At 57.5% G+C, this 9,664-nt stretch overlaps 1 protein-coding gene across 1 annotated transcript; it reads left to right on the top strand.

Moving 5' to 3' along the window:
- On the top strand, positions 1 to 6,764 carry TCF15 (transcription factor 15). Its single transcript, XM_023251369.2, has 2 exons — positions 1 to 595; positions 5,829 to 6,764. Exons 1-2 carry the CDS (start codon positions 77 to 79, stop codon positions 5,901 to 5,903), a joined length of 594 nt encoding a protein of 197 aa, XP_023107137.1. The 5' UTR covers positions 1 to 76; the 3' UTR covers positions 5,904 to 6,764.
- Positions 6,765 to 9,664: the final 2,900 nt, after the last annotated feature.

Below are 9,664 nucleotides of genomic sequence, written 5' to 3'. Positions count from 1 at the left end.
GGGAGCGCGCGGCAGCGCACGGCGGGGCGCGGCAGACGCTGGGACGCGGCGCACGGAGGGACGCGGCCGGGCGCCCATGGCGTTCGCGCTGCTGCGCCCCGTCGGCGCGCACGTGCTGTACCCGGACGTGCGGCTGCTGAGCGAGGACGAGGAGAACCGCAGCGAGAGCGACGCGTCCGACCAGTCGTTCGGCTGCTGCGAGGGCCTGGAGGCGGCGCGGCGCGGCCCGGGCCCCGGGGGCGGGCGGCGGGCGGGCGGCGGCGCGGGCCCCGTGGTGGTGGTGCGACAGCGGCAGGCGGCCAACGCGCGGGAGCGGGACCGCACGCAGAGCGTGAACACGGCCTTCACGGCGCTGCGCACGCTCATCCCCACCGAGCCGGTGGACCGCAAGCTGTCCAAGATCGAGACGCTGCGCCTGGCGTCCAGCTACATCGCGCACCTGGCCAACGTGCTGCTGCTGGGGGACGCGGCCGACGACGGGCAGCCGTGCTTCCGGGCGGCCGGCAGTGCAAAGAGCGCGGTCCCCGCTGCCCCCGACGGCGGCCGCCAGCCGCGCTCCATCTGCACCTTCTGCCTTAGCAACCAGCGCAAAGGGGTGAGTGCGCGGGGCCCCAGGACTGTGGCCGCGGGGCAGGGGTTGGCGGGGGGACGGGGCCTCCTAGGGAGCAGAAGAGGAGCAGGGACCCCAGTTGAAGAGAGGGGGAAGCGACAGGAAATTCGTCGGGGGGCTGGGGGGGGGGTGCTGCGTTCCAAGCCCAGGGTTTGGTGTGGATGGAACAGAACCGCTCGCTCAGAGTCCCCCAGACACAAGTGGTGCAGGAAAGCCCAGAGCTCGGGCATTTCTTTGAGAGCGGACATTGCTCATTGAGAGAGAGACACCCCTTTCCCTGAAGGTGTGCTGGGGAAAGAGCGTGAGGAAATGGTCACAAAGGACATCATTTATTGGGCTCTTCCTGTGTGCGAGGTGCGTTCCTCGTCCCCTTTCACCTTCCCAAGAACTCAGCCAGGCAGGTAGTTATTCTGGCCATTTTATCCCTGATGAAGATCCGAGGCTGGGGGGGGGGGGGTGTGATCCCATGCCCACAGTTACTCACCTGGGAAACCGGGATGCAGGCTCTGTTGCTCGATGCGTGCCTGTTGCCCCGAACTACCCTTCCCAGTAAAGTAGTGGTCGCGCATCCTAAGACTTGACCGGAGACTTGGCAGGAGACTGAGAAGCAAAAGGGACGCATACCCCCAGCTAAAACTCTGAGGCAGCCAGCGATGAGCAGGAGTGAAGACGGGGGTCTCCTGAGGGCACCCCAGCCCCAAACGGGATGGAGTGTGGGGCAGAGTCATTGTTGAGTCCGCTAGATAGAGGTGGAGTTAGGATCTCGTGGTGCGTCCCACGGGCGCTGACAAGGATGAGAGCCAGCCTGGGAGCGGGCGAGAGGGGCTGGGTAGCGGCACAAGTTGCCTGGGGGCTCTCCTGGTTGAAAGCTGGCTCTCCTCCTGCCTGGGCCCCAAGGAGCCCGCTTCATCCCTCATCTTTCCCTCTCGGTCCTGGAGACTGGGAGAGCCCCTGAGGGGCCCACAGCCTTTTGGAAAGTGAAAGGCCACGAGGGATTGGAGCCAGGCCTCTGAGACCCCCATTCTTCAGTTCTTAACAGCTGCTCTGGGTCCCCTGCTTCACTCTGTTCTGGGGAAGCCTCTGGGTCCTGGCCTCAGACCACCCTCCTCTGACTCATCAGACTCCCAGTCTGGCCGCTCACCCCCATGGCTGCTTCAAATTCCCTGAGTCAGTTTTCTTAGGCTCTGGTTTGTACCCTGCCGCTCCCAGCCGTGGACCCTGGTCAGCGTTCCAGGCTGGGAGGGGAAGCCAGGTGGGCCTCAGGCCTCCAGATGTGAAGGGCTGGCTGGGCCCACGGTGATGCGCTTCGCCTGTTCATTCAGTTCATCCAACCTTATCTACCCAAGAGTCGCCTTTTGGTGGCCCTGAGAACATTCCCAGAGAAGCAGGTCGTGGGTCCCCACCCATCACAGTCAGGATCTCCCAGTGCAGGGGCAGGGCCAGACCAAGGGCATGGAGACAGGGACGCTGCACTCTCCTGGTGGGGAGGCGGAGCACCAAGGGACTGTCAGAGCCCAGAAGGTGCCCCCAGCCAGGGGCTGAACTCCTGACAGATGCTTGGGAACAGAGACAAGGCTGGTGAGGGGGTAAGGAAAGGTGTTCTAGGGACAGGGCACTTCGAGAGTTGGCATCAGGATGCGTGACGTAGAGAAGAAAGGGGCAGAGCACAGAGGGGAGGCAGCCTTGTTGGGCACTGATTTCCTGTGCTAAGCACTCTTCACATATTATAGTTAAAGCCCCTCAGTGGCAGTGGGGGAGGGAGGGCCTCTGGTTATCCCCACCTGCCTACCAATGCTGTCACTGGTTCGGAGACGCTGTCCGTGATGAGGTGAGGGTTCGGATTCAGGCCTGCCTGATTGGGAAGTGGGAAAGGTTAGTTGGGGTGGGGGACTGTAAGGGCAGGCCTCAGGGGAGAGGGTGTGCCTACCATATGCCCCAACACCAACAGCAGGTGGGGGAGTTCTTTCTGCTGGTTTCCACCTATCCCATGGATCCCAGGGACGCTGCCCGGGTCTGCCTGTTTCCCTGCGATCTGTCTACAGGACCAAGAACCTAGCCAAATTTGGCTGCAGAAGCCAGGCTCATCCCTACAGGCTCCTCTGGGATTAGGCGAGAGGGGCGATCCTGGCCAGCTCTGGCCCCTCGAAGGCTCCACTGAAAGAAAGCTGGCTGTCTTGTGGGGCCACTGCAGGGCCTCCCTTCTGAGCCTTGGGGGCCAGACAGCTCCAAGACCCAGAGTCTGTCACTCTCCTCTGAGCCCCTCCCTCCCACATGGCTGAGGTGGGGGGTCACCGTGGACCACCCTGTTCTCTGGAGCATCTTTCTGTTTAAGGAGGGGATTGGTGTGGCCCTCTGTGATGGAAATAGCCAAGTAGGAGATCGGAGTGGGGTTCTTGCCTCTCCCACTTCCCCCTCTGTCACCTGGGGGTGGAGCTGGATAGTATCATCTTGGAAGGCGCTCCCCAGTTGGCAGAAGCAGCTCGGGAGCTGACGTGGCCCGGCGGGTGGTGGGGCAGGGGGTACCGTTACCAGGTGATGCTGATAATGATACTTGTGAACATCTATTTAAAAAAAAATTTTTTTAATGTTTATTTTTTGAGAGAGAGAGAGCGTGAGCAGGGGAGGGGCAGAAAGAGAGGGAGACACAGAATCCCAAGCAGGCTCCGGGCTCTGAGCTGTCAGCACAGAGCCCGACGCGGGACTTGAACTTGTGAACCGCGAGATCACGATCTGAGCGGGAGTCAAGCGCTTACCGGGCTGAGCCAGCCAGGCGCCCCACTTGTGAACACCTATTAAACACTTGGGGTGTGCGTGATGCTGTGCTAAGGGCTTCACCTATAAATACGTATAATCAGTCCTCACAGCACCTCCACGTTTCATGTGGGGAAACAGGCTCAGTGAGGTGAAGGCACCTGCCTGAGGTCTGACAGGTAGTTCGAGGCAGAGCGGGGGTTGACGCTCCGATCTGTTTCACTCCAGCCCAGCTCCTAACCAGCGTGCTTCCCAGAGCCCTGGGCGCTGAGTTCCTAGGGGACAGAGAAGCTGGGGCCTAGTCAGGGCCCTTCTAAGTGCTTTTGGCACTTTGCAAGTCTCCTTCACAGCTGCATTTGCGTGACGCTGCATCCTGGGGCGGCAGAATCACTGTGTCCCCACGTCATAGACAAGACACTGAAGTTCAGGGAGAGGAAGGGTCCCAGCGTTATCATGAGACCAGGGTCTCCCCATGCCTGCCAGACTTGGGGCAGAGGAGTCCCACCCCCTTCCCCCCACCAAAAATAAACCCCCTCTGCCCGTCCTGAGGAAATAGAGTGAAAGAGTGAGAGGCCAGTGTTTTTACCCCCCAGCACGCTACACCCTCTTCCTCCCCACTCCTGTCCCCCTTTCTCAGCCACTCCTGCCGGATTTGTGTGAGAAGCCTAAGCCCCAGGCTCTGCTGGGACGGTGGCCTCAGCCCTCAAAATAGCCCTGCCTGTGAATGAACATGTTGTCCCTGGGCCCGGAGAGCCTCGAGGGAGGCTGGGCTCACATCTGGATGGATCTGCCCCAACCTGGGCCCAGGGGCCGAGGGGACAGGGGGCAGAGCTCCCAGATGGTCGGCTGTTTCTCTAGATGGCTGAGAAAGATGCCTGTCCTGCCATCTCCTCGCCAGGCTTGGTGGGGTGAGCGTTTGCAGTGGGATTTCAGATACCAACGTGTCCTGGAAGCAGAACTGACTGTCGGACAACATGGATTTCTAGCCCAGCTTTTTTACCAACTGGCTGGGTGCCTCTGGGCCAGGCATTCCACGGCGGGAGCCTCAACAGAGGGGTTGCTCTAATGCCCATGACCTCACTGACTTAGAGTGAGGATGAAACCCACGGGTCAGACCTCACGATACCGGGTAGGGACAACCCCTGCAGGGTGAGGGACAGGTGGCTTCGGGGGCTGCCATCATTTGCCCATCTTCCAGTGGGCACCACTGATTCCAGCAGCATTCGTCTGCTGCCTGCTCCACACCAGGCTCGGGGCTACAGAGCGAAGGACTTTTCCCTACCACCCCCTGAGCCCCCAGCCTGATGGGGAACAAAAAGAGACCCCGCCTCCCCCTTCTGAGTTTTAGCCTGGTAGAATGTCCCCAGAAGTGCCGGGTAGTGGCAGGAAGAGAAGCCCTCCCGGGGAGACAGGACCAGAGAGCACGTTCCTGGTGGAGAGAACACCTTAGGGAGGCCAGAAATCCACAGTCTACTTCCGAAGGTTGATGAGTAAGCCACTGGGCGGACGATGGGGCAGTGGGGAGGATCCACTGTGGGGTTTGTTTGTAAATGTAAAATATTATGATTTAAAGTGTATTGGATTTGGGGCGCCTGGGTGGCGCGGTCGGTTAAGCGTCCGACTTCAGCCAGGTCACGATCTCGCGGTCCGGGAGTTCGAGCCCCGCGTCAGGCTCTGGGCTGATGGCTCAGAGCCTGGAGCCTGTTTCCGATTCTGTGTCTCCCTCTCTCTCTGCCCCTCCCCCGTTCATGCTCTGTCTCTCTCTGTCCCAAAAAAAAAAAATAAACGTTGAAAAAAAAATAAAAAAATAAATAAAATAAATAAAAAGTATATTGGATTAAAAAAGAAGAAGAAGAAACAACAAATTACATGGGGAAGAAATGAAAAAGGTAAAATGTGGGGCACCTGGGTGGCTCAGTCGGTTGGGTGTCTGACTTTGGCTCAGGTCATGATCTCGCAGTCCGTGAGTTCGAGCCCCGCGTCAGGCTCTGTGCTGACAGCTCGGAGCCTGGAGCCTGCTTTGGATTCTGTGTCTCCCTCTCTCTCTGCCCCTCCCCCGTTCATGCTCTGTCTCTCTCTGTCTCAAAAATAAATGAAAACATTAAAAAAAAAAAAAAAAAAGTAAAACGTTACATAGCATTAAAAAAAGAAAAAAAGCCTCCCTCCCATCCATCTTGCCTCCTCCTCACGAAATTCCTCTCCTCTGAGGAAACCCATTAGCAATTTCCCTTATGCCCTTCTCTCCAGAAATCTCAGCACACAGGAACATCCACTCGGTTCTTGCCTTTGTCCTTGAATGATGTTATCTCTCCAATATTCCCTATCAGTCCTGAAGAGTCTCTTCTGCCTTCTGCTGTGGAGAAGTTTATTGTGCGGCTGTGATTTATTTACGAGGTCCCCTAGTGCTGGACACAGAGGTTAGTTCCAGCGTTCACGGTGACCTGATCGAACTTCTTTCCTCCTGCAGGGTGGCCGTCGTGACCTGGGGGGCAGCTGCTTGAAGGTGAGGGGGGTAGCCCCCCTCCGAGTGCCACAGAGATGAGCCCAGACCCCTATGGCAGCTGTTCCACGCAGGACCCCGGAGAAGGAGGCCAGAGGGCAGCCGCTGGTTGAACAGGGGAGAAGACCCCAGGAGCCCAACCCCAACCTCTTTCGTGTTGGGACCTGAGGACCACGGTCTGGGCCCATGATCCTGTGGGCAGGCTCCCTGGGACAGCTCCACCACACCCCAGAGAGCCATGAGGACCCATGCGGCCAGTCCCAGCCCTAGCTGGTCAGAGACAAGGCAGAACTTTTGGAAAAACAAAGACTGTTGGTGACAGAGGATGTGTGCATATCTGTGAGTGAGTGTGTGTGTGTGTGCGCGCGCGTGTGTGTGTGAGAGAGAGAGAGAGAGAGAATTGGTGGGTTTAAAATAAAAAAGTATTTTTAAATAAAAGATATTCCCATCTGAAGAATGGGGGAGGGGGACTCCCGGCAGAGGTCGGAGGTGGCCTCTCTCCTAGACCCTTGACAGAGGCCCAGATGCCGCAGGTGCTCCCCTGTGCCCTGGAGGGTGTGGGGCCGGGGGACGTCAGGAGGACCCCTCTCCGGAAGTCAAGATGACTAAACTTTCCCCACAGTCTTCGTGAACAGTCACTAGCTGTCTGATGTGGTTGGCAAGAAATGTTAAATGTATTTATTTTTGAATAAGGGATGTATTTATTCACATGGTTCACAAGTCAAAAGGTACAAGAGGAAACATGGTAAAGTTCCCCTCCCTCGTGTCCCCCAGCCACTAGTTCCCCCGCTGCGGGCAGCCTTGGCCACCAGATTTTGTGATGTCCCATTCCCTATGAATAACCAAGCAAATGCAGAAAAAATATATATGTATGTATATACTTTCTTCCACTCTTTACCCAAACAGTAGCATGTCGTCCTTGCTTTCAGCTCCTTTGCACTCTGTTTCCTGATCTACGTTGGCTGTCATCCCAAGTCAGCACACAAAGGTAAAGGGTAGCCTCCTTCCTTTAGTAGCTACTTAACGCCACTCGAATGTTCTAGACTGTAACCCGTCCCTTCTCCGTGTCTTCACAGACAGGGAGCGTGTGCTAAGGGGGATATCCTTACCCCTGTTTTAGCTGAGATGATTTGGGGGGCCAGTGATACCCAAAGGCATGTGGCAGGATGGTGATGTGAGGTCCGTCCACCCCTAAAGCCTTCCCCTGGCCCGGAGATGCCCCACTGGAGGGCCAGTCCCCAGGTCCCGGTTGTGCCCCAGAGGGCCCCGCGTGGTGAAGGCTGCTGTTGCCCCATTTCACGGATTCAGCCGAGATGGTGATGGAGGCAGCTGGTCAGTAGAACCAGGTGCGCTTGGCTCTTGGGCTGGGACTGTCCCTGTGAGGCCAGGATCAGAGAGGCTCAGGAGGCTGGAGGGAGGGAAAGGCAGGGGGGGGGGGGGCAGGGGAGGCGAAGGGCCAGGCAGCCACCCCTCCTTCCCTCAGGGTACACTCATGCCTGTTTTTTGAAGTATTTAACAAGCACTTGTAATGAGCGGCTACTGACTGAAGCCTGGCCAGTCTATGCTCCGATCCACTGGGCCCTGCCACCCACCGCACTTGACCTTTTGATGGGGCCTGACGTGGGGCTGCCGTGTTGCAGATCCACGGGTTCCTGGGCGCCCTCTCCGGGCCGGGCGCTGAGCCACGCCCACCCTGCCTACCTCGCAGGTGGAAACGGAGGCCCCAGGAGAACGAGGGGGTCAGTCCAGGTTGGCGTGGCTTTAAAAGCACCACATGTAACCTCTTTGGTGTGGGAAGTGGAGGAAGGAGGGCCCTAAGGGGCTGCGGTCCCGCCTTGGGGAGCTTCCCAAGCACCCTCGCTCCATTCCCCCCGTTTCCCTGGTGTTTCAGGACACTGCTCTTGCCTATCCTGTCCCGGCGCGGTCCTGCTTCCCAGTTGGGGAGCTAATTAGGAAAGCACATTGCATTCCCCGCGTCTGCCCAGGGCCCGGGCCAGGCAGCCCCTGGCAAAGCCATAGGAAAAGGACTGTGACTTTGTCAATGGCAGGAAACCTGGGAGTGGGGACAAAGCAGACACTTGGGTGCTCTGGGCTGGAGGCTCACTTCTGCCACCAGGTTTGCCAGGTGACCCCAGAGAAACTGCCCGACCGCCACGGGGCCCAATCTCTAACCAGCACGAATATAGGACAGAATGATAATGGGTCGTTTTGCCTTGCTGGATAGTTTTTAATAGACCACACTTACGCACTGGGCGAGGAATTCGAGTTGAATCCAACAGTGCGCAGTGAAAAGTACATACCTCCCTCGGGCTCCTCCTCTTGGGGTTGGGTCCCGGGGATCCCAGGGTCTCCGGGATTCCTGCAGAAACAGTTGGCATATACATAGGCAAGCCACACGCACACCGTGTTCCCACACGAGTGGGAGCCTGGGACACACAGTGTTCTGCACAACAGAATTTCCTTACGTCTTGGAAAGCCTTCAGCGTACAGAGCCACTTTGGACTTGTTCACGGCTGCAGAGTGCTCTGTCCTGTGCATTTTGCAGCTTTTGGGCTTCCCGGAGCCTCCCTCCTGGGTAATGCAGAATTAATGCCCGAGCCTTGGTGAGCTGCGAGGCCAGCCCAACACATGTGACTTGGAAAAGGCATAGCCGTGGGCCAGTACCTCGGGGGGAGGGGGGGTGGGGGGGGGGGAGACACTTGCTCAACATCCCCACCTCCAATGCATGCGCTTCCCCCCCCTCGGGATGGGCCAGCCCAGCCAGGCTCCCCAAGGGTCCCTGAGCGACGGCCAGCTTGGAGCCAGAGGAGCAAAGGAGTTCAGGGAAAAGAAACCGAGGGTCAAGGCGGTGACCAACTTCAGCCAGGCCGTGTTGGACCCTGAAGGGGAGGCTTAAATTTCAGGTCTCACTCTCCACTCAAGCCTTCTTAGACACCAGGAGCATCCGCGTGAACGTGATCTCATAGTCCCTCATTTCACAATGAGGAGACTGAGCCGATACAGAGGGAGCAGTCTGCCTGGGTTTCCCAGAAAGCCCCTGGCCCTGCTGGGCCACTAGGAACCCAGGCATCCTTCCTCAATACACAGGGCTCCCCTCCCTAACTTCACAATTGCAAGCAAAAGACCTCAGAGGTTGCCGGTGGCAGTGAGGAAACCAAAGCCCAGAGAAGGGCAGCAATGGACCACGGTTGCACAGCATTTGGATCTGAGCAGGACTGAGAGTGCAGTACCCCTTCCTCCAGCCAGGGCTCCTCCATTGCATTAAGCTCCCTTCATTAGCCCAATTGCTTCCATTTTATGAGACTCCTGTTAGATTAAAAAACACCACAAAACAGAATTCCAAAAAGTATGGTGTATGTAGCAGGTTAACTTTTTTTTAATTAAAAACAAATTTAACGTTTATTTATTATTGAGACAGAGAGACACAGAGCATGAGCAGAGGAGGGGTAGAGAGAGGGGGAGACACAGAATCTGAAACAGGCTCCAGGCTCCGAGCTGTCAGCACAGAGCCCGACGCGGGGCTCGAACCCACGAACTGTACGATCATGACCTTAAGCGTCTGAAGTCCTCGAAGTCGGAGGCTGGCTTAACCGACTGAGCCACCCAGGCGCCCCTGTAGCAGGTCAACTCTTAAGCACCCACACGCAGTCACAAAGACAATGCATTATCATGAGAACATTAGAGGACTTAACAAAATATCAATTTACAGGACATACATGTAGGGTCGAACGTCTGTGTCGCCGGCTACTGTGTGTTTCTACCCCATGTGCATATGATATCAAAAGTTGAGGGGCGCCTGGGTG

Source organism: Felis catus, chromosome A3 (genome assembly GCF_018350175.1).
Source record: "Felis catus isolate Fca126 chromosome A3, F.catus_Fca126_mat1.0, whole genome shotgun sequence".
NCBI classification, from domain to species: Eukaryota; Metazoa; Chordata; class Mammalia; order Carnivora; family Felidae; genus Felis; species Felis catus.
This window is presented reverse-complemented; position numbering and strand designations above follow the sequence as displayed.

What these genes read in the sequence shown, in the direction of transcription:
- TCF15 (XM_023251369.2), top strand. Translation starts at nt 77, where the DNA reads ATGGCGTTCGCGCTGCTGCGCCCCGTCGGCGCGCACGTGCTGTACCCG. An exon ending in TTAGCAACCAGCGCAAAGGG is followed by an intron (nt 596 to 5,828) that starts GTGAGTGCGCGG and finishes TTCCTCCTGCAG; the next exon opens with GGTGGCCGTCGTGACCTGGG.